The sequence below is a fragment of the Balaenoptera borealis genome, assembly GCF_965194805.1.
Source record: "Balaenoptera borealis genome assembly, chromosome: 8".
NCBI lineage: Eukaryota > Metazoa > Chordata > Mammalia > Artiodactyla > Balaenopteridae > Balaenoptera > Balaenoptera borealis.
In genome coordinates, this window is record NC_138865.1 from 40965121 (window position 1) to 40993107 (window position 27987).

At 42.4% G+C, this 27987-nt stretch overlaps 1 protein-coding gene and 1 long non-coding RNA gene across 6 annotated transcripts in view; one reads left to right on the forward strand and one right to left on the reverse strand.

Annotated features, from left to right (window-relative positions):
* Positions 1-27987, forward strand: part of FRMD3 (FERM domain containing 3) — a 380805-nt gene that overhangs the window by 325377 nt on the left and 27441 nt on the right. For 4 of the 5 annotated variants that reach the window (XM_082401188.1, XM_082401187.1, XM_082401186.1 and 1 more), the window contains one exon: positions 2455-2579. In XM_082401188.1, the coding sequence (XP_082257314.1) occupies positions 2455-2579 (125 nt within the window). Of the gene's footprint in view, positions 1-2454; positions 2580-25506; positions 25775-27987 lie in introns of those variants that run through there. The other variant, XM_082401190.1, reaches the window with a different exon arrangement.
* LOC309633029 overlaps positions 1-27987 on the reverse strand; it is a 329590-nt gene that overhangs the window by 108368 nt on the left and 193235 nt on the right. The gene's annotated exons all lie outside the window — the stretch shown is intronic.

The following is a 27987-nucleotide window of genomic DNA, read 5'->3' on the forward strand; positions in this document are numbered from 1 at the left end:
CTAGAATCTGACAGACATGTTCACGCTGAAGTCTCTTCAGATGGAGTTTTTACTCACAGGCCAGCAGCGCTTCCTTTCATTCCAAGGAGCGGTTGCATAACTCCACTAGCCTCGTTATTTGTTGCTCGATTTTATGCCACCATTTCTTGAAGCCACTCTTAGAATATGCCTGCAGTTGCCGAAGGAAACCTTTCTACTCAGTAGAATCCTTAACGGCAGTCTCACTCAGAAGCTGTTCTACGCCAGGAGTGCACGTGAGTGGGCCACAAAGCAGGTCAGGCATTTTGGCCGAGTCGGCTGCTGCGTGCGCTCCGAGAGCGGGGGGAACACGGCACGGACCCTCACCTGACAGCGAGCAAAAGAGCCTCCATAAAGGCTCGCTGAGGGTCCCTCCCTGTTGTGATATACACAGTAATTTCTGGGGGAAGGGAACTGCTACCAGTTCAGCTGGCATGGATGGTCAGAGATGGGTGATTCAGAGCTGGTTTGTGCAAGAATGGAAAATGAGCTTTTCAGAGGTCAGAAAACTACATAGTCCACACAAACATGGCAACATGTGCTTTGCAGAGCTAGGATCACAGTCATGAAGGCCACAGGGCTAATGGAAATCCCATGAAAAGCTCAAAAAAATGAGAAGCCTTCACAATAAAAGAAGTCACCATTGCTCATGGTGAATTTTAATCTCCCCTTGTTATTTCCTTCCTTCCTTTCTTCCCCCTGCAAGGAATCCCCACCTCCACTTCTTTCCCTGTAAACCCACCACCCCTGCCAGGACTTACCGCTGACATCACCCCTTCCCTGGGAGGTCTTTCCTGGCTCTCCCCTCACTCACGGCAGGATCACGTGCCCCTTTCCGGTGCTCCCCTGGGGCCTCGGCCGTCAGTCAGTCTCTTCCATGAGATGTGTGCTTTTCCAGCTGTGGCTGTAGCACATTAATGAGTCATGAAGTGAAAATAGTGGTCAAGACCAGCACTTTAAATGAAATTAAATAGAATGGAAAGTAAAACATAGTGGCTCACACACAGCAAGAGTGTGCACTTGCGGGTGTGTGTGTGTGTGTACAGAGATATGATATCAAATGTAGTTTTTAATGTGAGTCTTGGTCAAAAAAGTTTGAAAGTCATGGTTCTAGAGAGTAAGTTACTTAAGGTGAGGACCATGATTTCCCAGAAGAATACATACATACCAGCTGCAAGATAAATGGTTGTAGAATGAAATAATGAAGAAAAGAACTCCATGGTTAAGCAAGTCCTTATAAATTTCCTTCCCAGTCAGTGGCAGCTTGGCGGGGGGTGTGGCTTTTAACTCTAGATGCTAACAGCTTCTTCCCTGTGCAGCTCCTATGCCCAACAGAAACGCCTGGGCTGTAAGGCAGTCCCATCAGCTGGCCTGGAGACCACCTGTGACAGTCTGAAATGGCAACTTAATGCCAAGTTTACTTCAGTTTCAAACTGAACACCCCTTAACAAGATGCCAAGGGAGGTGCTATAAGGCACATGAGAATGGATAGGTCAGTCTCTGCCCTTAAGTTGCTTTATCAAGGTGGGGCTGATTAGCACCCCAATAATTACAGGGCGACAAAGGTGACAAATGTGACAAGTTGTGAAAGAAGGGACAGTAGTGTGAGAAGGAAGGGGGAGAGGGAGTTCGTTGTGAAGGCAATCCAGGAGGGCTTCAAGAAGAAGGAGACATTTGACATCATCTTTGAAGGATGGGTTGGTTTGGGTTTTGACCGGAGACATGGGGATGGGAAGGGTGCTGAAACACCCACCAGAGGTACCCCATGTCCCTGTCTGTCAGGGCAGACAGTGTAAATGGGCTTCCTGGCTATCAGCCAGTAGCCTTGACGAGACACCTTTCCTTGCCATCTGCTGCCCATTGAGCTACTGACATACATGTGCTCCTTTCAAAAGGAGAAAGTGGAGCTGGGTTCTGTGGTTGGTTCATGAGTGGGGTGTGAATTTGAATGGGAATATTAAGCATCGATATTAAATGTTGGACATCCAGCTCATGGCTATAGAGAGCCTGTGCCATCTGCCTGGCAGAGTTTTTTTGTTTTTGTGTTTGTTTGGTGGTTGTTAAATTACTTTGAGCCATACCCTTCATTCACTTTTCTGCATGTGTAGTTCAGTGATATCTGCTTCTTGTGTACTTTTGTTGCCCATTGTCTTTTTTCAATGCCTTGTCTTGTCACATAGCATGTCCAAGTCTGATGACATGTGGGGAAATACGTTTTCTTTCACTGTGTTGCATTAGAACACATGGACATTATACCACGTATCAAGACCTTAAGGATAACAAGGGCTGTGTGTCTTAAGTGCTATGTCATCTCTACCACTGGCCTAATGCCCTGTGTGAGTCTAGGGGCAGTTCCCAGCCCGGGTAGCCAACTGAGATGGAGGGGCCGGTGTTCCCAGTGGAAACCAGTTCCTCCTGGCTTGTGTCTGTTTTCAGAACCAGCATCACTCAGAGCCGCAGCTCCCACTCCTTGAACAAACAACTCATCATCAACATGGAGCCCCTGCAGCCCCTGCGACCGTCCCCCAGCGAGCAGGAAGAGGAACTTCCACTGGGTGAGGGTGAGTACGCTTCCTTCCAGAGCCTGGCGTTGCAGGCTTACCCGGGGGGAATGAGGGAGGCACCAACCCTGGGTACCTTGGGTAATGGGTTGGGGTAGGGGTCAGAGTGAGTCATAAACTGTGCTTTTAGTAAATAAACTCTTCACAGCTGGAAGACTGCATTATATTGAGAGTTCTATCAGTTTCTCCTGGAGAGAGTTCACTGGTACCAGGCGTTCCTAAAATTACAAGTTAAAGCAGTAGTGGTGTTAGACCCATACTATCCAATATGGTAGCCATTAGCCATGTGTAGCTATTTAAAATTAACTTTAAGTGAATTAAAATTAAAAATTCAGCTCCTCAGCCACATTAGCTAGACTTCCAATGCGCAGCAGCCACGTGTGGCTATTGGCTACCGTGTTGGACGGCTCAGACCAAGAGCATTCCCATCATTACAGAAAATTCTATCAGATGGTGCTGTTGTTGACTGTAATCACAATTAAATTAGTGGTTGTAACGAATTCTCCACAAATATCTCTACACTGGTCATCCCCTTTCTGCCTCACTATTTCTATGTCCCTTAATAAGAATTCCCTTTTCCACAGGGCCTCGTCTGACAGTTTTGATACAAGCTAAAATATATACGGTCCATTTCAGCCCCAAAGTTGTTATATTTGTAAAGGCTATGATATGTGTGCTTCTTTTTTGGCTTTTAAGGGCTTTACTTCAGGGAAGAATATTACCACACTGCTTACCGCACTGCTTACACCTGGTGAGGCAAATATCACTCTCATTTATTTCAAAGTAAATTTTTTAAAATTCACATAAAATAAAATGATTGGAACCTTGAACCCAAACATAACATGCTTTCCTTAAATTTATGTGATTTTGGTTTCATCATTTAAAATCTGGATACTGGGCAGTTTCAAGAATGCGGGTCACTGTGTCCCTGAGAGATCACCTGTACCTGCAGCTTTAAGTCAAGAATCCCTTCCATAGGGGAAAACGCTTCAGCCCATGATAAGAATATGGCTTAGGATGCAGATATCCTTGGGAGAGGTCGCAGCAGCTGATTCACACTGAAGCATAAGGGGTTTTAGTAAATGTTTCCCTGAAAAGAAACTTTAATGGTTGGAAGGAGGACTGGGCAACGGGATGCCATAAATTTCATGGGTGGAAGGAAAATGTGCAAGATACAAAGGATGGGGTCTCAGGAGACACCTTGATCCCCAGCTCAGCCACAGGATGACGATAACCAGAACAATCTTGTTATAATCTCCTTTATGCTCTGTCTCGACAACCAACTCCGTAAGCTCCATGCTAAATTAAATTTCTTAGCCCAGGGGTCCCCGGGTCCATGTTGCTTGTCTACATTTTTCAGCACCTTCTCTGTTTTTGTATGTTCCTCAAAGTGCAATGAAAGCAGCTTTTGTTTCTGATCACTAGTGATTTTCTGGGCTTCCTCCCATATGTCTGGAAGTTGGTTTGAGTGGAAATCATTTTTTCTGGAGGTCAGGATTAACCCAAGTTTGAATGAAGGAGGATATGGCTAATGGAGAAGAGGAGGGGAAAATAGATAACCCAAGCTTAGGATTGTGACTTTGCCTTGTCTGCAGAGATGGAAGCCTAGATGGGAATAAAGCTCGGAAGACCAGTTACCATGGGGAATATGGAAGCCAGGCCACTGATGCCTTGTGAGCACCCTAGATGTGAAGGGGAGCCTGGGCAAGCTTTCCCTGGACAAGCGTTCCCCGGACCCTTCATTCCATTCAATTAATAGAAACTTCTGTTTTGCTCCATTTTCTATAATGAGGTTCCATTTCTAAATACTAACCTTGTCATTAACATGACCACTGTGTGGACAAGAGACTTATGCATTATAATTAACTGCAATAAAAATTAAAATTTCCATAATATATGATAGGAATCCATGAGCTACATTTTCAATTTTTCCAGTTATTTAAAATATGAATCTTTAATTCTTTCACCAGCTGTAAAGTCAAACTGATAGGTTTCTCTGCCTAAATGTCCGAAATAGCTCTATAACTATCTAATAAAATTCTCTTTTCTAGGAGAACTGTCCCCTTATCGAACATCTTTGTGGGTTTTGAAACTCAGGCAAATCATAGCAACTTGCAGGATATAGTATCAATTTAAAAGGAAGAGAAGTAGAAACAACAGTATTGTTAAATGCCCAGTATATAGAAAGAACTTCCCAGTCTAGAGAAGAGAGCAAAATCTTCTTAGGTACCATGAAATTCAAAGTTATGATTCCCACAGTCAACATAGCTACGTTCTTGATACCCTTATATCTCAGTTACTAGTTTAGAGTCAAATTCTGCTTCATGTGTCTTGTCTTTGAGTATCAGGTAATGGGATTTAAACATTCTATAGGGATAAATAGTTTATTTAATAGAGCTATATGTCTCTGATATATGAAGAGAAGAGAGGCAGAGAATACAGCTTTCAACAAAGATGTCTCCACTTTTGTGGATGGGCAGATGCAGTGTGATGAATTTAGTTTCACCCTTGTATTTTGATATTGCAACTTTTTATGTCTGAGAAAGAGCCAAATTGAAGAAATTAGAATTTCACTCCTTCCTTAATACAACAGCTCTGGCAAAGACATGGTATACAACTAAGTAGACCATACTTAGCTGTGAAAGTTGCTGTGGCCCCATGAAGATGAAGATACTCTCTTTTCCCTGGAGACTCACAGCCTGTTGGGGAGACAGCAGTGGGATCACAGAGGTGAAGAGTAGGTTCTACCTCTGCTGATTGGGTTGCATGCTCACTTTTCTGTGTGCCTCACAAGATATTAGTGCCTCAAGCTGCCTGGAGAGCCTCTTGTTCCCTTTCAATCTTATCAGAGTATATGGCGTAAAGTTGGGGGCACAGGAATGAATGGATGAGACTGACAGGCAGAGGGAGTTGTGGGTGGTCTAGTCAACTTGCATTGGATGCTTGTGTGGCTTCCAGGGAAGAGGTGTCGGGGGAAGAATGAAAGGTGAGGCAGAAAGTTAGAGATGGGACTCACCCAAATTGCTGGAGAGTTTAGATTTTAACCCAAGGGCAGTTGGGAGGCACTGGAGGATTTCAAGCATGGACCTGATTGGAATTGTGTTTTGTATCTCTTGTGTGTGTGTAGAGGACAGATTAGAGATGGGTATGGCTAGAGCAGTTTTTCAATCTCAGCACTATTGACCGTTGAACTGGATAATTCTTTGTCAGGGGCTGGCTTGTGCTTTGTAGTATGTTTAGCAGTATCCCTGGCTTCTATCGAGTAGTACCCCACCAGTCTGGACAACCAAAAATGTCTCCAGGTATTGCCAGATGCCCTTGGGAACAAAACAACTGCCTGAGAATTACTGTGTTGGAAGCACAGAGACCCCACAAGAGCCACTGCAATAGTCCAGAGACTAGATTAAACCAGGGTTGAGCTGAGGCAGAAGGTGGGATGGGGAGGAGGCAGTGGGCTCTAGCTAGTAAGCAGCAGAGTTGCTGACACACGTAAGATGCCTGTGGATTCCTGTCCAGGTGCTGCCCTTGTCTCCAAGAACTTGAGAGGGAAAAGACCTTAACCTCTTTGGAAATGAGACTGTTCTGAGACACAGGAAGGTTCAAGTGACACGTCAACATCAGAGAGGCAATGGCAAAAATGATTTCATTTAGATATGGAGCCTTTGGAAGAGTTAGGTACTTCACTGAGCTTCAGACACAGAGTGGAGGAGACTCAGACATCTCTGCTTACCTTTGATGTCATTATTCCTCCTCTCTATGCAGTGGCTCCGATTCTTGTTTGGGGGATTCAAATCACACATTTTGAAATTGGATCCATAACAGGTGAAGGTTGGCAGTCTGAGCCCTGTTAAAAGAGTTGTCTGATTAGGAATTATTAAAAAATCAGATTGGGAGAATAAAGAAGGACCTTAACCCTGACCCTTGGAGGCACCATCTCCTGGAGGTCATGGGAAGGACCTGGTGCCTTGTCTCGCATGGGTGCCATGGTGGTGACATCTCTGCTGCCGTCATGACTCTCAGTGGCCCCGACCACCCATTTGTCTGACAATCTCTTTCTATTCTTCCTGGAACTTCAAGATCCTCAAAGACAGCTGGGGAGAGCATGATTGCCCAGATGAACTCAGGGGCATTCTGGGAGAGAACGCGTAACCCCGTTCACCCAAACGACAGCTGAAGGATTATCTCTGAGGTTGGCTGTGTCTGTAGAGAAAAAACAAAATCAGTTCCTAGGCACCACTAAACAATGAGAAAGTTTTCAATGTTACCCCAAAGTTGCTCAGCTACAGGATCTGAGTAGGTTAGTGCTGTGGAAAGCTTTAGATGAGAATAGCAAACCATTTGAAAAGTACCACTTAGAGTTAATGAAAATTTCCGAAGAAGAAAAAATTGAGAGTGGGAATTGTTCTGGGTGAAAATGACATTTTCAGGAGTGATTAATCTGAATAAATTCACATGCAAAATGGAGTAGGGTTCCCACAGTGTATACAGCAAAATGCTTGCATGTTTTATTAGTATAGTGTATTTTTCGTTAAGGAAAAAAGATTATGGTAGAGAAGGGGAATGGAATGAATCACGTGAGACTTGGTAGCTGGCAATTACCAATGCCCAGTGAAGGTCACTCTTGTCCACCAGAGTGATGGTATGAGCTGGCATGATTAAACAGGCAGGAAACCATGCTTTCTTCTCCTTGGTAGACACAACTAAATAAGAGTTGAAAATGTTTGACACCCTCCTGCTGGCAAAACAAAAGCACAATGGAGACACCAAAATTTCCATAAAAGAATGTCTTGGGGATGGCAATGTGATTGGTTTAAGGGTGGCTTAAAGCTGCATTTGCATACGATTGAGAAAATGTCTATATCGATGAATAGATGGGAATTAAGTAGGGCAGTAAAACTAACTCTCCCGAGCCACACTTTCGCACTGTCCCTGTAAGTGTGTATGTGTGTTTGTGTGCGTGCATGTGTATGCGAGTGCATGTGTGTGTCATGGATGTGGCTCTGTGTGGGGTGGGTAGGGGGCAGTGGGGGTGTTTTAAGGGTCATTTACAGTGTCTGGCTCTAACCATAGGTGACTTAAGTTGGTGTCATTGAAATTCTAGAAAGTCTGTATGTGAACCTGAGAAGGCATTTTGAGCATATAAAAAGCGTATAGTTCTCACCCATCAAGCAGGCCATACTTGTGACCCCACCCTGCTCCACCCTAACACTTAACAGGTGACCCGCGGGGCCAACTGTGGTCTCCATGTGCAGGTTTTTCTGTACCATACCAGGCAGAGCCTTTCATACCCTACACAGTTGTTCCGATCCCGTCACTGTTGGAATCTCTAACAGCCCACGGCTGCCATGGTTACACTGACTCCAGTGAGTCTGGTCTCCTCCCTGGTTATCTGATATGAAAATTTTTCTCCCTCTTTTCTTCCTTTATAGAGTTCCATGGCCAGGGCTCAAACAGATTTACCCTCTTCTCAGGGTGTCAGAGTCTCTCTTCCATGCCATTTTCCCCCATGTGCCAAGTAATTTCTTCCTTTTGGCTTAGGGTATGTCAGGATATGTGTTGGGAGTGACACACTGGTCTTTTTGAAATTTCTTTTATGTTATGTTTCATCAAACAGTAGGAGCTGTTTCTAAATCCTGTGGGACCACCTTTCCCCTGTGGTTACTGCTACCTGGTGACAGCAGACCGTTAGCACCAGCTCTGATTACTCTTGTCCCTGCCATTGGGTTTGGGGTGGCTATTTGTTTGTATTTTCTCATTGTAAAACTAATTTATCATCTTCTAGAAAATCTAGAAAGAATAAAATAGCATAAACAAGGAGAAAAAGACCACCTTCCAGATTGTCCTACCTGCTGGAGCCAGTCGATGTAAATGTGTTAATAATTTTTGTCCCTATGTGCTTTAAGGCCATTTCCGTCATCCTGAGTGTAAAATTTTTTAAATTCCTGCTTTGTTTGCTTAATGTTGAAAATGTGAGTGCATGAAAACATATGATAAATTGAACTGTAGGTCAAACCATGAATTGGGAGCATATTTAATGCGAATGTGGACACATGGGTTAATATCCTGAATTAGAAAGAACTCACACAAAGTGCTGTTTTAAGCATCTTTTTGGCATTGCTCGGGTTTGGGCTCTCCCAAACGTTTCCATTTAATGGCACCCTCAGTCTCCCACTGCTGACAGGCATACAGCAGCCGAAGCTGCTTCCACAGGAGCGAGGAGCCTCCGCAAAGCAGAGGCCAGCTTCTGGTTTTATTTATAACTGCAGTATCGGATTAGCAGAGACAAAATTCAGAATTCTTTATCACTTTTATTGAATTCGGGAAGTTTGGGTCGGCAGCTCCTCTAGGGTAGGAGATGCCAAGAGCAACTTAGGGAAAGAGATAAAGGCCTCCTGAGTGAGCTCTGCAAATTCATGTTTGCAAGCTCTTCAAAGCTTTCACCTTCCCCTTTGGTGCTTTTCTTTGGAGTTGGTGTCATCTTTGGAACTTTGGTTTCTGGTATTTACTGATGACTTAACGTACTTGAAAGAGAGCTTTGTAAGTTGAAGCATTTACACTGCTGGAAGGAAGCTAAATGCTTTGTTCCTGATGCAATTTAAGTGTTTTTATCTTACAAGGATTTTGTATTTTACATCATACGATGCCAACATGTGCATCATTTCAGTTCTGTAGTTGGCTAAATGCCATAAATTGTTCATTTTAAGAAATATCGTATTCCTCAGCATAAACATAGCAGTGCTTTGGGTAGCTGCTCTGTTTCTGCATTAATGCCTTGCACCAGTGGGGAAGCACAAACTCTGGTCTCAGCTCATCCACCTTTGGGAGCCTCGTATTCCTCGTCTCTGAGACAAGAAGATAGGACTTGAGCACCACTCAAATGCTTTCTAGCTCTAAATTCTTCAGTTCTTTTGCTTAACGTCAAGGTCAAATTCCAGGACTATGCTTTGAGGTCTTTCACAATAAGTATGCGAACCTGGGGACAGGAATATTTTTCATAGCTTTTGGGGGTTAGAGGGAATGTTAAGGATGTTCTAGCACAAGGGTTGGCAAACTGGCCAATGCTGCCTCTTTTTTTTTTCTGGCCCAAGAGCTAATGGTTACATTTTAAATGATTATATAAGTACCTACATAGTATCCTTGATTTTACCTCTTGGCCCACAAAGCCTCAAATGTACTATCTGGGCCTTTAGAGAGAACGTTTGCTGATCCGTGATGTAGCACACCCCCTCGGGATTCTACAAATGAGAAAGCTCAGAGAGGGGAGACCGTTTGCCCAGAGTCACGGAGCTGGGTGAGTACTGGGGTTGGGATCTGGTCCTGTTTGTCAAATTCCTGGCCCAGGTATCTTAGAGGACATCAAATACATCTAAAACAGTTCCACTTCTTCTCGCGAAAACAGAACCATTAACTACGGAACTACATTTAGTTTTCAGTGATAACAAATGAATTATCAAAAGAGACATCTTATCCTGTATAAACGTGGGGAACCTCTGTGATTCAGTGAAAAGAGCTGCTGCATGTTCGGGGCAAGGTTTGAGCGTCTGGCCTTCAGTCACAGCCTGCCAGGGCCCTGTGACTCCTCAGAGACGTCCAGCCCCCCAGGACCGTCACCTTCCCTGGGCACCAGCGGTGGGGAGGCTGTGGACGCGTGTGCCACACCAAACAGAATTCCTCGTAGACCCGGGTTGCAGGGCAAACAGCCTTCATGCAGGAAGGCTCTCTCCCCTCTGGGAATCATGTTCTGATTTTAAAGCTGAATTTGTTAAATAAGGAATGGCTCACTCCGGGCCTAGTTCTAATTACTCATAGTCTGTGTTGAGAATCTTTGTCTTATTAGTGAGAACAGTTCAGTTCTGAGCTTCCCAGATCACTGCTCCTGCTCAGGTTGGCACCTGGCTGCCACACCTGAGTATTAATAATCAATTGCTTTAAAGGATTCAGCTGGGGTAAAAAAATATATATATATGTCAGTCAAATGTCCCATGAAGTAATCTGGTCACGGTCCTTGAGGGTTAGGATGTGAGCCAGGCGAGAGCGTCAGCATGAGCAGCTGTGACAGCCGGAGTGTGGTCTGTGACAGGGAAGACATTCTGCTTTGGCCCTTGGACAAGAATACATTCCCACCACATCCCTAAGAAACCGCAGGAGAGGAAAAGTGAAGATATTGCTAAACCATTGTCATTAGAAAGCAGAGGCTATCATTTTCTGGATTCCACAGTCAGCATGGGGTTCTATTTTCTACTGTTTCTGTTAGTGGGTTGGTAGTGAGTGTTAAGTAAATGTTCTTTGTGATACCCAGGCTTACAATGAGGCAGGAGCTCACAGAATCTCCCATCCTCCCACCTCTTTGGTTAAGACCCTGTGCCAATTATGTGAAAGAAAGTGTTGGGCAGTGTAGGCTAGTTCCACTCTTTTAGGGAGGTGTCTCAGGCAGTATGGGCAGGGTTCAGAAAAGAGGCTCTGGTCAGTTGGCACAAGGCTGGATGTTGGGCGTGTCCACTGGGGTGCACGTCCAATGCCATCTGCAGAGTGGTGCAGCTTTTCTCTTGGTTTGGCTGATGGAGAATTGGAGGCCCTAGAGCCATGGCTTCCAGACCCTGGATTTATACAATGGCCCACTGGAGTGGAGGAAATAAGTATTCAGACTTCTATTGGGATTTTACTTGCATCACCTCCTCAAAAAATTTCTATTGCATAGGTTTTATAATGGATATAATATATCAAGAGAACTGTACATGTATCCAATTTATAAATAAATACTCATTTTTTTCATAAGTATGAACAAACGTATTTCCCCCCAAAAAAGGTTTGGATATAGCTGCTCTAGATCTTAGCAATGAATCTACCAAGAAGAAAAGGCAGGGCATGTTTTTGAAACTCTCAAATCCCTGTTCATGCCAAAACTCCAGATTCCTAAAATAGATGCGAGATCTCTCTGCTCCAGTTACGGTGGTGACATGCCATTCTACGTGCTTTTGGTCTTCATGCTGGTGAACCAGGATGAGTCATCCAAGCACAGTCTAGACCTTTGCCAAGCTGTTTGGTAGGTGCTGTGTCACTCTCACTGAAGTGTTCTGTGGTGGCCCTGAGTCCCCGATTTACATGAATGCTGGACTCTCTTTTTGTTGTTGTTGTCATTATTGTTTCAAAAATCCTTCAAATTCTTTTTTTAAATTTATTTTATTGAAGTATAGTTGATTGACAATGTTGTTAATTTCTACTGTACAGCAAATTGATTCAATTATACACATACATACATTCTTTTTCATATTCCTTTCCATTATGGTTTATCACAGGATATTGAGTATAGTTCCCAGTGCTATACAATAGGACCTTGTTGTTTATCCATCCTATATATAATAGTTTGCATCTGCTAATCCCAAACTCCCAGGCCATCTCTCCCCCACCCCACTCCCCGTTGGCAACCACAAGTCTGTTCTCTATGTCTGTGAATCTGTTTCTGTTTTGTAGATAAGTTCATTTGTGTCATAGTTTAGATTCCACATATAAGTGATATCATATGGTATTTGTTTTTCTTTGACTTACTTCACTTAGTATATTAATCTCTAGGTCCATCCGTGTTGCTGCAAATGGCCTTATTTCATTCTTTTTTTATGGCTGAGTAGTATTCCATTGTATATATGTACCACATCTTCTTTATCCGTTCATCTGTCGGTGGACGTTTAGGTTGTTTCCATGTCTTGGCAATTGTGAATAGTGCTGCTATGAACACAGGGGTGCGTGCATCTTTTCAAATTTTTCAATAGTTTTGAGAGATGAGTATAGTTTTGAGAGAGTGAGATGGACTCTACTTTCTGAGTGTACACAGGACACAACCTTAGTGGAGAACCTCTGGTGGTCGGAAGAGCATTGGATAGAGACTGAGAGGGCTGGGGTTCATTCATTCACTTGATAAACAGTTACTTCTTCTCTGGTACATGCTGGACACTGGCAGTACCTGGATCTTATTTCCTCTTTTATAAAACAAGGTGAGATGGCTTCTAAGTTTCCTCCACACTCTGATTGTCCTTTAGTAATTCTTCCCCATATTCCTGCTGTTCTTAATTACGTGCTTTTGGATCACTCATCATTACCTCCAAAAACAAAAGGTATAAACATCTTCTTTTTAAATGTGGTTAATGAAACAGTAAGCATGTGACACAATGATCTATAAAAGCAGGGTCACATTTTTTCTTTTATTTTTTGTAAGTTGCAAACTTCCAGCATAAAATTGAAAATTAATAGCAGCTAGCTTAAAAGAGAATATAAAATGAACACTTCCTCACTTAAAAGAGCCCTCACCTCCTTTAATGTCTCCTCTTAGAAGAGAAGTCCAATTTGGGAGCTTTTTAGTCCCCCCCAATCTCCACTTCAGCATAAAAAAAAAAATGGGAAAATGGTCAGATGGTTTGGCTGAAAGAGAAATAAATAGGGTTTTCAGGATGACCCACGTGATAATCTGAACACAGACTGGATTTTGCCATTAAAGGAAGAAGTATCCATACTGGAAAAAAGAGAGCAGCCCTTGTGATCTATGGCTTGTCAGTCTCTGTCTGAGCCTCTCTGCTGCAGCTGCACCATTTGGCCCCTAAATAGAGGCTTAGCCCCACCCCCGACTCCAGGGCCAATCCTACCTTGCTCTGGGAGGGAATGAATAAGCCGAAGCCCAGCCTCTTGGCTCAGGCTGTGAGTACTGCTCTCTCTATTGCTCTGCCCGGTCTTCTCCTGGTCCGCATGCCAGCCTTGCTCCCTTCCTGAGTCTCTGCCCTGGTGGTGCCCCTGGTACTCTACTCCTCCAGGACCTTGAAGGCCCCTCTCCCTGGGACTAGACCATACTCTGCTGGTGGACAGCCTGCATGGTGCTCCCTTCCTGTCTTCTGTTTCTCAGGGCCATGTTCTGTTCCTTCTCAGAGCAAACTCTTTCCCAGCACTGGCCCCATCTTGAGTAGAGGGGTCTGATTTTAAATGCCCATCTTCTCTGGTTAAACTTCTCTCACTGCCCAGTGGTGTCATGAAATACAAAATTGTCAAATCCATCAGCAAAATCCTATTCACTTTAACCTTTCAAATATACCCCAGAATCATTGCCACTGCACCACTCCAGCTGCAGCCACTCTTGTCTCCCTCAAGAGACAGCAGTATCTCTGCTTCTACACTGCCCACCTCCCCCGACCCCTGTTTTCCACACAGCAGCCAGGGTGATCTTTTATAAGTGGAACTTGGATCTAGTTAGGTTCAAATCTAAGCTCCTCACTCTGGCCTATGAGGCCCTGCGAGCTTGACCCCCACCCACCCTTAGACCATTTCCTACTGCTTTCCTCTTGAATCTCTGTGTTCCTACCACATTGGTCTTCTGACCTTGTTGCCACCACAGGGCCTTTGCACAGCTGATTTATCTACCTAGAAGGGCCTTTCCTCTGATCTGTGCATGACTGGCTGTTTCTTTTTTTTTTTTTTTTTTTAACATCTTTATTGGAGTATAATTGCTTTTGGCTGTTTCTTTAAGTCTTAGCTCAAATTTCAGCTCCCTGGAAACCCTGAGTACCCAATTCTGAGTAATTCTCCAAACCTAGCCATTTGTTCTCTCTTGTGCCACCACCCTGTTTGATTTTTGTCAGAGTGTTTAGCACTATCCAGCACTTTCTAATTTACTTAGTTGTCCTCTTGTTTGTTGACTGTCTCCCTCGACTAAAATGTCAGCTCCACGACAGCAAAAACTTTGCCTGCCCCACCCCGACATTGTCCCTACCACTTAGAGATGTTCTGACACACAGTAGGAGCTAAATTAATGCTTGTCAAATTAGTGAACAAATGAATGAATGAGTTCTAAATGCAGCCAGGACAGCCTTTGTTTATGTAAAAGAAAGCATATAAGAAGAATATTCTCCTGGGATTAGGGTTTGCCAGAAGCCAAACTTGTTCTGTTTTATTTTGTTTTTGTTTTTAATCTGAAATCAAAAGCTATAATAGACATAGTCATTGTAGAAAATTTGGAAAATACAGAAACCACAAATCCAGAATTTTAAAAGCACCTGCAATCCCCTGTGTTCAAACTGTGGTACGAATGTGTATAATCCATTCTATATATTTTTAACAAATATTGGACTACACTAGAGATACTATTTTGTACTCCGCTTTTTCACTTATTAATATAACATGAACATTTGTCTATGCATTAAATATTCCTCCACTATTTTAATTTTAACGGACATACATTATTCCATCACATAAATAGACAAAAATATCTTTCACCCCCTCCATCTCCTACCTAAATTATATGTATATGTATATGAATGTCTCTTATGTAGCTACAAAACTGAGTATAACCGTTTTTTAAAATCTTTGATAATTTGAAAGGCAAAACTTAGAGTGGTTGGACATTTTTCTTGCATTTCTTGCCATTTGTGTTTCTCTTTTGAGCACACAACTAGAATGTGAGAGAGAGGGGCCCTTGGCTGGTGTGCTGGGTGAAGGATTGGGTCCTGCTTCCTCTAGTTTCTTGGTTACCTAGCAGCAACACAGGAGCCCATAGTTCCAGAAGAGCCTGTTTTTTTCAACAGGGAGACACAGACGCCTGTTTCTTAATACCATCTGCAGAGCTGTTGGGAAATATGGAAAAAAATTGGAGCTCCATTTATTGATGCAGCCCAATTCAATTTCCTTTACTCAGAGAAAAATGGTTCATCTGTAATGGCGACTTGTGCCTGGAGGGAGTGAAATAATACAGCAGAAGTGATGAGAAAACAAATTCATCCTGTACAGAGACAAAGGAAATAGATTCTTGGCTGAGAGTTCTAAACAGACGAAAGGAGGCTGTTCTAACTGGAACCAGTAAGGACAGCGTTGTCACCCATTATTCTTCCAGGAAAACCTCTGGGCACTGACATCTGACAACACTGCACTGTGAATAGATTACCTTGATATATCTAAGTTATGGAACATCAGGCAAATTTCAAGTCCTAGGTTTGACCAGGATAGAGGAAAAACTCTTTGTTTACATGGAAGGAATAATCTGAGTTATAGGTCATCTTAGTCAGAGAGAGATGGCTTAAATTCTTCTCCAAGGAAATTCCTCATGCATGTTTTTGAAGAATGCAATATAGCTATGAAATTCCTGGTCCCTGTCCAACATCTGTGGGAGATTTTCACCTGGTTTCATGTATGGACAGCTGTGGAAGATTTCCCTTCATGTTACCATCACCCTTATAGAGGGGTATCTATAGGTATTCAGGCCCTATCTTTATTCACAGGGTTTTAAGAGCACCATGCGCCAGTGAATAAGAGTGTCTCCTATAGTAGATAAATCAGAGAGGGAATGGACAGTTCTGCATCTGCACAGTCTATGGGTGGCTTGTTGGGTGATGACTCCCATAAGGCTCCTTGGTGCTGTCAATGGATGGTACCTGATCCTTGGAGACTGGGGTCTCTTATTTTACACTCTCCTCTACTTGTAACCCCTTCAATTTTCCTTTTATTCAGAATTCTGTTGTGCAGTCTGCAGGTTGAGGAGGTCTTTCTGTCTTGGAGAATGGTTTGTGAGATTAATGGCTAAGTATTTGTGGTCGTTGTTTTATTGTTGGGTAGGTTAGGTTTGCTCTCTGGGCTGAGGATCAAGAAAAGGCTTCCAGGACTTTTGTGAGCATGGGTGAATCAGTCAATTAACATTTTAAAACATTGCCTTACCACGGTTGGAAGACAGTAAAGCTTGCTCTTCATTGGTGTTTGGAAATGGAGAGACCACTGAACTTGGAATAAGGAGACAGGATTCTAGGTGTGGTGTTTTCACTGACGAGGGTGACCTTGACCTCCTCTCTGTTTCTCTTGGATTAGCGTCCTTGCATTAGAGCTCAGCCTCACGCTGCCACCCTATACTCTCAGCTGCTTATTGGCCGCCTCCACTTGGACGCCACACAGCAGCTCACAGCTCACACATCAAACTTAATGGGTTTACGACTACACTCGTGTCCACATCCTTCCCCAAATCCCAGTCTCCAAACTGCTCCTGCTCTGACTTGGTTAATGACAGTACCATCCATGAAGTTACCCCAACCAGAGAGACCTGGAGGCCATCCTTGCCTTGATACCCCTCCCATGCTCCACATCCACTCGGCCACCACCGTCACGTCCATCCCAGAAGTAACTCTGACATCTGCCCCGGCTCTTCAGCCTGCTGCTACAGCTTCATTTCAGGTCCCCTCTTCTCTTTCTGGGGACACTGCAGTATCTTCCTTATTGATCTCCCTGTAACCCATCCTGTAAACTCCTGCTAGAGCAATCACCCTTATTTGAAGTAGTTTCTAGAACCTCCTCATTGACTGTGGAGCAAAGTCCAGCCCCGAAAGGTGTTCACGGCTCCTCACAATCTGGTCCACGCTCACCTCTCCAGCCTTATTTCCCTCCTTTGGTCCTGCCCAACCCTCTCATCATTCTGTGAATGCAGCTCCCCCCACGCTGCCCCAGTACCACAGGCCCACGTGGGCTCCTCTCTGCTGGTTCCTTTACTGGGGCTGCTCTTCCAACTTCCCTCTGCTCCATCTGCTAGATCCATACTGTTTTGTCAAGTGGCTCCTCCTCTATGAAATGTCCTTGCCTTAAAGACAGAACTAATAGCTTTCTTCGCTTTCATTCTTGCATTGATTCTTCTTTTTAGCTTTATTGAGATATAATTACATATAACATTGTGCAAGTTTAAGGAGTACAATGTGTTGATTTGATACATTTATATGGTGCAAAATGATTACCACCATAGAGTTAGCTAACACTTCCATCCCATCACATAATTATCATTTCTTTCTTACGGTGAGAACATAAGATCTACTCTCTTAGCAACATATAAGTATATAATACTGCGTTATTAGCTACAACCACCATGCTGTACATTAGACCCCCAGATGTTGTTAATCCAATAACTGGAAGTTTGTACCCTTTGACAAATATCTCCACCACCACCCCGCCCCGCCTGCCCCTGGTAATCACCACTCTGCTCTCCATTTCCCTGGAGGCACCACTTACATTTGATTCTTAAAACTCCTCTTTCTAACCGTTAGTTTATATGTCTGGTCTAACTGGGTGCCCCTCCCTGCACAGCGCCTGGTATCTGTTCATTAACCGGTGGATGGTTGAATGGAAGGTGAGCCATTCTAGCCAACTTTTCTGTTCCTGACCCTAAGCCCTAAGATTAAATATAAGCCATACTATGGAATAAAACAGAAAAAAATTCAGAGTTCTCACCTGCTTCCACTGAGAACTCATAAGTACAATGCGTATTTGTAATGCATTAGGCTTTTTATATTATTTAAAAATAACTAGTGAGATTTTTTTTTTATATTCTTTGCTCTAACTTTATTTTTTAAGGATTTAAACATTTCCCTATTGGAACAGAGTATGCTCATTTTAAACATCTTGGAAGAAATATTGCAGTCAATTTTGGGGGGCAGGAGCTAAATGCATTCTTTGGAAGATAGAGACAGTGGCCCAGCAATACCTTTATCTTAAGTCACAAACATGTTTTTCAACTTTTGTTTCTTACCCAAAGCTGACTGCTTGGAATGATATGCTCTTTCTTGTTTGGAAATAAGATGGAGTGTCAGGAAAATATGAGGAAGTGTGGGAGGTTCTTAGGCTGTCAGCAGGCCTCTTGATTCTCAGTCTCCGGCGGGTCCTTTCATGGCTTTTTCTGCTTGGCAGAAGAGATTTGGAAATAGAGACTGAGATGTCCATTTCATTGCAGCTAGAGCATCTCATGCTACTTCTAAGGCTTTCGTAGAGTTAGACTTGTCCTGCCCCTCACCCCACTGTGGGTTTCCTTTCTCTTTGATTTGATTGATAGAATCTGGATTACCAGAAAACGAAAAGAAAAAAAAAAAATCCTAAAAGACAAAGCATTAAGCAAATTCACTTGAGAAGTTACTTAATACCTTTTCTCCTAAAGCTCTAGAGAAGTTTCCAGCATTATACTCTGGGACCTAATTGGGAAGGTTATTTAAGCAAATGTCATTCTTCATCTTTAGATTTTCCACTAAGTGTATGGAATCTCTATTTGTTAAGATTCTGTGGCCATGAGAAATTATCACTAAGCTTTTGTTCTAAATTTATGAGCTAAAAGTTCCAAGAAAATCCCTACTGGATATGTTTGAAAGAAGCTCTCTGACAGTTTGAAGTGAGTGAAGTGAACAGATGTGTGTTTTTTAAAACTTGCTTTGTATCTAGATGCTCTGAGATGAATGTGTCAGAGGGTGAGAGGGCAGATGCATCAGACGCCAGTGAGGTGGCTGAGACTGGGAAGTGGGTGGGGAAGAAGGATTAGGAGGTGGAATTGGCAGGTGGGTGATTGTCTAGATAAAGGGTGAGGGAGAAGGAAGGTTCAATGATGCTGTGTGTTTGGGGGAAGGTATGATGTTCCTGGAAGGCACTCCTTTATTTTCACAGGACGTGGCTCCTAATCTTTAAGCCTCTGTTTCCTTATCTGTAAAATTTAGAGATAATAACCCTAGTTAGTATGGTAGTCATAAGTATTAATTGACCCATAGCAACAGGATATATATATATATATATATATATATATATATATGTTTTTTTTTTTTTTAACTATGAAAAAGACAAGGGTACTCTCAAAAATACGGTCAGCATCCCTGAGAGAATGTATATGAAGGGCTTAGAGCAAAGCCTGGTGCATATCAAGTAAGGGTGACCTATCATTACTCTAAAGCAAAAGTAATGAAGACTCTGATTCAGGTGCCAGAAAGAAAGCCCCCAAACAGACTTCCATATGCCAGATAAGCATTCAGTATATGATAAGGTATCCTTGCATAACTGGGATCCTTCTGTCTCCTCTTAAGATGTAGGGTAAACTGTCACCCTAAGATGGTCTTTCCCCAACGGCTCCGTCTGAAGCTTCACCCCCAAAACCACTCCTGCCAAGTTATTGATGATGATAACATCCTTTTCTTCCCTTCATAGCACTCATGCTGTCTTGTCTATTTGTTGGTTTACCTGTTGCACAACTATATCGCCCTCCAGGCTGGGGCCAAGACCGTGATCAGGCTCGCACTCAGTGTGCTTAGCACACTGAAGGTGCTCAGGGAGTATCTGTTGGATGAATGAATGACGAGCCGTCCAGTTTGTGAACTGGCTCACCTGGGTGCAGGCTTGTCTGTCCTTTTGGAGCATCTTCTAAAGCAGCCTTTCATGGACACTCTGTCAGAGAAGAAAGGACATGGAGAGCAGGCAAACTGAGGCTTGCTCAGATCTTGGTAAATAGCACTCAGAAAGTAAGACCCTGAAGAAAAAATTCAGTTTTAAAATTTTTAGCTCAAAACATCACACAGAATGATATATAGCACAACACATTGGTATTTTAGGCTTGGAGGTTAAAATTTCATACTCAATTATGGCTTCTCTAGACCTCACCAACTTGCAAATATTTTAACTATATTTGCAACCCTTTTGAACTTAAAGCTCCTGCAGGTCTGGTGGGAAATAGAGCAAATTTCAGCAGCAGTTTTCTCTGGGCTGTCGCTTTTGAGGGACAGTTGGGATCTCCACCCATTCCCTAACTTCTGGTAGTTCTCCACTTTCCTACACTGTGCAGATAGTGCTTTTTTTTAATAATAATAATAATAATAATGACAACCACCTAAGATTCTGTTTCAAAGATATTGACACTGAAAGGTTGGGGGGGAAAGTGAGGGACAGGACACAGGGAGGCAGGAAGGGAGAGCAGGGCAGTGTCTGATGGAGCATTCTGTCTGTATTTTCTGCCCCTCTAGAAATCATCACCAGTGGCCCAAGCAGACGGAAAGAGGGCCCTGTGACACTCTGCCTGCCTTCCCACCTCTCTGTCTCTCTCTCTGTCTCTGACTCTCTCTCATTGTCTGTCTCGGTGCGCATAAGCTGCCTGTCTAGAGATACCACAGTTGTTGTCAGTGTATGGGATGGTCAGGGCACCAGATGGATGAGCCCTTATGCTAGAATCCTCTACAGCCATGAAGTTCCTGTGAAGAGCATTCTCCTTCCCCACAATGATGTTGAGGAGAGCCCAGCTGTGCTGTTGAATTTCTATTCTATTCTGTCTGCAACTGTAATTCTCCAGAGGGGTTTGTTGGCCTCTTTCCCACCACTGCATGGTGCTGCCTGGCCCCGCCGAGCAGTGCTCTCATTTTACAGGCAGGAAGCACTCAGTGAATGCTTCATCTAATAAGGGGGATAATAAAAGGAAGAGCATTTGATATGCCAAAGCACCTTATACATTTTCAGAGCTTTCTTCACGTGAGTTATCATAATTTGAGCCTCATGACCATTTCCTTGACATGGATAGAACAGATAATGTTGCCTCACTTTACAAAGGAGGAAATTGAATTATGCAGATGATTGGCTACCTGACCAAACAGCCCTGTCACTTAGTGGTGCTGGGAACTGCTTCCATTTATCTTATTATACACCCAAGAATATACCCATTGTATCACAAATATAGCATTAAAATGTTTTATATCATTATTATATTTTATTATATGATAAATATAATCTGTGATAGTGCCCAGGACTCTTAATAATTGGTACTTAATGTCTAAATTTATTACAAAGAACATTTAACGTATGTAATAGCTTTTTATTATCTTTCTAATTGGAGTTAGCAGTTAGCTAAAATTTCAGTGAATCTCCATAACTCTTTTAACTGATGGCCAAATCCACTACACCTGTGAAATCTGTGAGTTTTCAAAACAGCTACTAAGGTACATGATATTTATTGTGCCTGCTACATATCAGGCACTCAGTTACATAAGTGCCAACATCAGTACTATTCTACAGGCAGAAAACTACAGTTCAACAAGCTTATGTAGCTTTCCCAAGGTTACAGGGCTGGTCAGGTAAACTTAACAACCTGCAATGCTGCTTCCCTACTATTTGGGGAGAAGTAACTAGAAATGTTAGAGACAGATGGTTGATAGAAGGAAGAAAATCCAGATGATTTAAAATCCTGTCTTCCCCTTGAGTAAAGGAGAGAAAGGAATGAGCATGTGTTAAAAAAAAAAAATCACTAATTTTTCTTGAGTAACCTGTGCCGGGCACTGATCTGAGCATGCCACATGGATTACCTATTAATCCTCACAACAGCCCTGGGAGGTAGGTCCTGTGCTCATTTTATAGGCATGGAAACTGAGGTCAGAGATGAATGGTACAGCCGGTATTAGAACCCAGAGCTTGTGCTTTAAACCTTGCTTTCTGTAACTCCTTAGTAAGTTCTGATTCACCAACCAGGAACCAGCACTACACAAGGCAGTTGATATACATGATCTCATTTCCTTGCCCTAACATCCACGGGAGAAGTACTGTCTCCATTTTCAAATGCACCAGGGTTCCAAGTCGTCCAGTAGCTCCCAGTCACCCACAAAGCAGAGACAAGCTTGCTCCCTTGCCTCAAATCTGTGTCAGGAAGTTTGTCACAAAAGTAGACATGAAATCCAGGCTCGTGAACTGCTCTTACCATTGAACTCTCTTCCTCTGCTGTGGCTTCTGCCTGATTTATCAGTGTTTCTGGCATCTCACTGTGGAAAATCGATTCCCCTCTTCACACATATCCGCTGCTTTCTTTAGCCTCTTGTCACGCCCAGACATGCATTCCTGATTCTTCAAACAAACAGACAAATCTAAACAGGAAGGATATTCAAGGGCACCCAAATGTTGTGCTGTTGATATCAGTCTGTGAGCACAGTGCCTCAAACGAAAACAAGCCTCCTGTGCGGTTCCTCCCAGAATCCTTGGGTTGGCTCCGCATCCCTGCCTTCCTTTGCTTCTTCCTCTTGAAATGTAGCCACACCTTTGGGTAGAGTAGGGCAAGGCAGAAAGAAATAGCTGGGACAATATGGGATGCTGGTCCTTCTAGGTTCCCTCTCTCTAAATAAAAGCTGAAGGTCCCCAGAAGAAAGAGGGTGAAAGAATCTACTTAAGATCTCTAAAAGTAGCACAAAGAGTGGGAACAAGCTAAAAAAAGGGAAAAATTTTACATGCACGAAGTGCAAAATATTATGACTAGTTGTAGTTAATAAAAGGAAAGAAGGAGACACTTCAAAACTATAGTGAGATTTGAAGCTTGAGCATTAATGGAGAATAACTCTCCTGGTGGAAAAGAACAGAAATAAAGTATGGTGGTGGTTTTGTTTCAGGTTTTTAATTTGCTTTCTTGGTTTTTTTTTTGGTGTCTGTTTTTGTTTTGTTTCGTTTTTCTGGAAGGGCTGTTTGTTTAGAGTGGGCTGTCAGGTTCACATCATGTTGTCTTTATAATTTATACTGATAAGTACACAGATTCATCTGTATTCCCTTCAAACAGGCAAAGGGAGATTTTCTCAATATCTGAGCCCTGGTCTACTGCTGTGCAAATGAGCCCACATTAATCTTTGAAATCTTTTATCTGTGTTACTGCACAGCATTGATTCATCTGGGATGGGGATTTTCTGATCTGTTTTCCAGTATCCTAAAGATTTTCAGTAGTTCTTCAAGAACCACTGTTGGTGGCTAGTGAGGCAAGACCTAGCAGGTACTACCCCAGGGCCCCACTCTGTGCAGTCTGTTTTATATATGGGGATTCTGCTCAGAATTATATCACAAGGGGAGTTGCAAAGGCATGAAGATTTTGTGAATTTTTAGGGGTATTTAACTTCCAAGTGTCGGGTTTGGAAATTGACTAATGGCCCTGAGAGTAGGAACTGCCCTACTATACCTGGAACTGACAACCCGTGGGCAGGGTGAGGGAGCCCCCTGGGAGGTCTCTAGCGGCGACCTCAGCCCACAGTGCACAACGGGCTACCACCCTTCTCCCCTTTCAAGATTTATAATCTGGTCCATAATGTACATTTTTTACATAGTTGAGGTCATACTGCTTATTATATAAACTGCTTTTTCCACTAATCAATACATTGCAAGCTTTCCCTCACATCATTAAACTCCTAAACATTTTAATGGATGTACAATATTCCATCACATGTATTTAGTCATTTTCCCACTGGAAATTTAGATTTATTTTTTTCTTTTTGCTATAATAAATGATGCTCTGATGAAAATCTTTGTCCAAAAATTTTTGTCAACGTTTCTCATTATTTCCTCAGGCTAAATTCCTAAAAGTAGAATTTCTGAGTCAACAAATATCACTCCTATAAAACTCAATATATTTTTCTAAACTTCTTTCCAGAAATGCTAAATCAATTTATATTCCCACAGTGAAGTATAACAATGCAGAATTTCAGCTGACTGCCCTGCATATAATGGTTTGTTTTGTCAGGAGAGGGAATAAAAAGAATATTTTTATTAGAAAATTATCTTTTGCCCTCAGTAGCTATTTAAAGTAGAAAAATGCATGCATGCATAATTAAATAGTGGGAGGAAAATTTTTTTTCTTCTAAAAATGAGAGTGGGAAAATTATACCAGCCAAGAAATAGAACTGAAGGATAGTGTGTGGGGCACAGTTGTTAATCAGTTGAAATTTTTTCAAATATAGGAATTTTTCAATATTCTGAAAACATTGAAAACATTTTGCTCCCTGAGCACTTACTCTGGGATGCAAGCACATTTCATGCCTCAGAGGTACAAGTGCAGGACTTTCAAAAGTCCTGAGACAGAGAATGTAACATTTAGATCCTGCATTGAAAACACAGTGGGGGCAGTAACAGCTCTCTTCCTGGGGGACTGTCCTCTTAGTCAACTGATGTTAATTGGATGCTTAGGTTCAAATCATGGCTTTGCCACTTACTAACTCTATAAATTTGGTCAGGGCAGTTACTTTCTCCAGGATGTTGTTTCCTGCTCTATAAAATGAAGAAAATTTTAGCATCCCTGTGAGAACAGAGATAATGCTGTGAGGAGCTCAGCAATTTGTCCAGAGCTGTGCTGTCTAACATGGCAGCCCCCTGTGGCTACTGAGCACTGGCAATGCGGCTGGTCTGAATGGAGACATGCTGTAAGTGTGCAAATGCACACCAATTTCAAAGACTTAGTACCAAAAGAGTATCTAAACTATTTTATTATTTTGATATTGTTATATAGTGAATGATACTATTTTGGATATCTTGGCTTCAAATAAAGAGCATTATTGGGGCTTCCCTGGTGGCACCGTGGTTAAGAATCCACCTGCCAATTCAGGGGACACGGGTTCTAGTCCTGGGCCAGGAAGATCCCACATGTGGCGGAGCAGCTAAGCCCGTGCGCCGCAACTACTGAGCCTGTGCTCTAGAGCCCGTGAGCCACAACTACTGAAGCCTGCGTGCCACAACTACTGAAGCCCATGCACCTACTGAGCCTGTGCTGTAGAGCCCATGAGCCACAACTACTGAAGCCTGCATGCCACAACTACTGAAGCCCGTGCGCCTAGAGCCCGTGCTCCACAACAAGAGAAGCCACCGCAGTGAGAAGCCCGCGCACCACAACGAAGAGTATCCCCCGCTCGCTGCAACTAGAGAAAGCCCGCGCACAGCAACAGACCCAATACAGCCAAAAATAATAAATAAATTAATAAATAAATTTTAAAAACATTTTTAAGCATTATTAAAATTAATTTTAATTTATTTCTTTTACTTTTCATATGCTTTCTTCTTTAATGTGGCTTGCGTTGTATTTTTATTGGACAGCGCTGCTCTAGAACGTAATAAAGATTCAAATTTTTTTTAAAAGAAATCAAGGGGGAGTTCTCCATTGCAGAGTTGTCCAGTTGTCGTTTTTATCTTTGGGGGGACATTCAATTCTTAGGACACTGTAGGGCATTTGGCTGGGGTCCTCTGGCCTGGATGGTTTAGGCCAGGCTGGGGTAGGGATGATGCATATTATTTCATTGTCTGTTAGGGGAGTGAGTGGAGAGTTTAAAAATAGCAGCCCCCTCCCTCCTCCGGCCCCATGCTGATCCCTCCTGAGTTATTTCTGTTGGCTGCATTAGGAGCCTGACATTTGATTCATTCAGTGCGCCCTGCCTCGGTCCTTTAAAACAGAATGGACAGTTAGTGAAAGGTCAAAGCCACTATGGCTGGCGGTAGCTGCCCTGGGCCATGACAGGCGGAGGAGACTGAGGGAACTGAAGAACCAGTAATGGCAAAATGCTTGGTCAAGATCCAGACTCGGAGGGGTCTCCGCCTGCAGTTGGTGAACCACTGCAGCAGCAACGTGTTTGTCCGTCTGCTGAGACACAGTCCCAAGATCACAGCCAGAAACACGGGTACGTGCCCTGCGCTGGTCTCTCCTCCGCGCCTGAGAAGAGTGCGGGCTTTTCCAGCTGCCGGCTCACCGCGGGCCGTCGGCTGGGAGAGAAGCCTAGGCAAACCCAGTGTCAGAGGTTTGGGATAAGGATGAGAAAGAGAGGGAGGAAGAAAAGCAGAGAGGCAGGCGGGAAGGAGAGAGTGAGCAAGCGAGCGCTGAGGGAAAATGGGAGGGCTTGAAAGGGGGGTCCTGGCCCTCCTATTAAGTGAAATGGTATGAAGTCGTCCTAAAGGCTAACAAATTACATGCCAGTAGTAGCCCGGTTAGGAAGGAGGCAGCAGTGGGGTGTCCAATCCAGATGGCCCAGGAATGACTGAAGATCATAGAGAGGACAGACTGGATGATCAAAAGATGCTCCTCCCTCCTTTCATTGTTCAAAGTTTAAGATCTTCAAGTGTGCTTGCGTGGATGAGGCAAAACTCCCCTTTATCTTCAAAGTAGAGCTGTCCTGAAATACAATAGCAGTTAAAGAACTGGGATCAAACTGATGTTCTGCTAATTTCCTTTTCATTGAAAATGTATTTTGTGTGTTATTTTGTGGTCCTTGGGGGAAAATAGGAATTGAAATAGGAATTTTAAAAAATCAGAGCCTACAGCAGGAAAGGAGCTGCTGTTATATATGTATATGTGGTTTTCACCAAATGATTAAAATTTTTAAAATCCTGGGAAATGTCTGGAATTGGCCATACCACATGCACATGTGTGGAACTGACTTCTGAGTGAATTGAAATGAAATTAATTGTATTTGTATAATGACATAGATAAATAGATGATGTGTTCTTATTATAAAAGATTTTTAAAGTACAATTTTATAGAATGTTTTCCTTGACCCTAATACTCCTGATAGCCAGTCTATGCACATTGACGTGTAGAATGGATATAGGATTTTATTTTTATATAAATGGGATTGTTCTATATGTATTATTTTACAATTCTTTTTTTTCACTTTATCATATGGCTTGAAGGACTTTCCATATCAATACATATTAATCTGTATCCTTTTAAAAATTGGCCGAATAATATCATTTAGTGTAGAGATGTCATAATTTATTTAATCACCAAATTATTGTTGGAAAACTGATATTTCCTATTTATTAGCTGTAACAGTGCTGCAATGAATGTGCATATACAAGTATTTCTCTATGACAGATTCTTAAAAGTTGAAGGATATACACATTTTAAATTTTGATGGAAAAGGGCAAATAAATTATCCTCTGAAAGACTAACACTCACTAACAAGGTGAGTACGAGAATGGCTGCTTCCCCACATAAGCACTAACCCTGATGTGACCAACTTCTAAGATTGAAAAAAAAAAATGAGATTTTATTGTTTTAATTTGCCTGTTCCTTTTTATTAGTGAGGGTGAGCATCTTTTCAAAGGATAATTGTCCATGTGCATTTCTCCTGGGAATTACTTGTTTACTTTGTGAATTTCTGTTTTGTTTTTGTCCTTCCCTTATAGATTGTGGGAATTCTTTTATAATCTGCATATTAATCCTTTGCCTTTTACAAGTATTAACTTCTTTCCTCATAATTTGTTCTTGGCTTTTAACTTATTTTAATGTTAACTTTGTAGCACAGGCACTTTTCATATGCACAGACAGCTTCTGCATGTGCAGACTACTTAATTTTTTTATGTTCTAAGTTTTATTATTTTATGTCAGTTTCCCTCATTCCAAGATTACAAACATGTTTTCTGTGTTTTCATCCTCATAATTTATGCATTAGCTTGAACTATGTGAAATTGCTGATACTCAACTGCTTTTGACCTACAAAAATGGTGATTTCATGTGGTTTGATCTAATATTTGTTTTTATTTGACCTGTTAACTTCTTTGGAATTTTTATGTGTGTTTGACAAGAAGAAGGGGTATACTTTTTCCCTCTCCCAATTGGTTAGTGATTTTTCTCAAAGTTATTTATCATAACCTTTCATTATTTTCAAAGGTGTATTTCTGAATTGCATATTTTAGTATTCCTGCTCCATTATTAACTATAGTATAGTTTTGACATCAGACAGGTCAAGTTCCCCCTCATGGATCTTTTTTTATCCAGAGTTTCTTGATTAATCATGTGCACTTTCTCCATTTGTCATTTCTGAAAATGTGTTGAGATTTGTATTGAAATTGCAGTGAATTTTAGTTTAATTAGAGGAGATCTAGATCTTCAAAA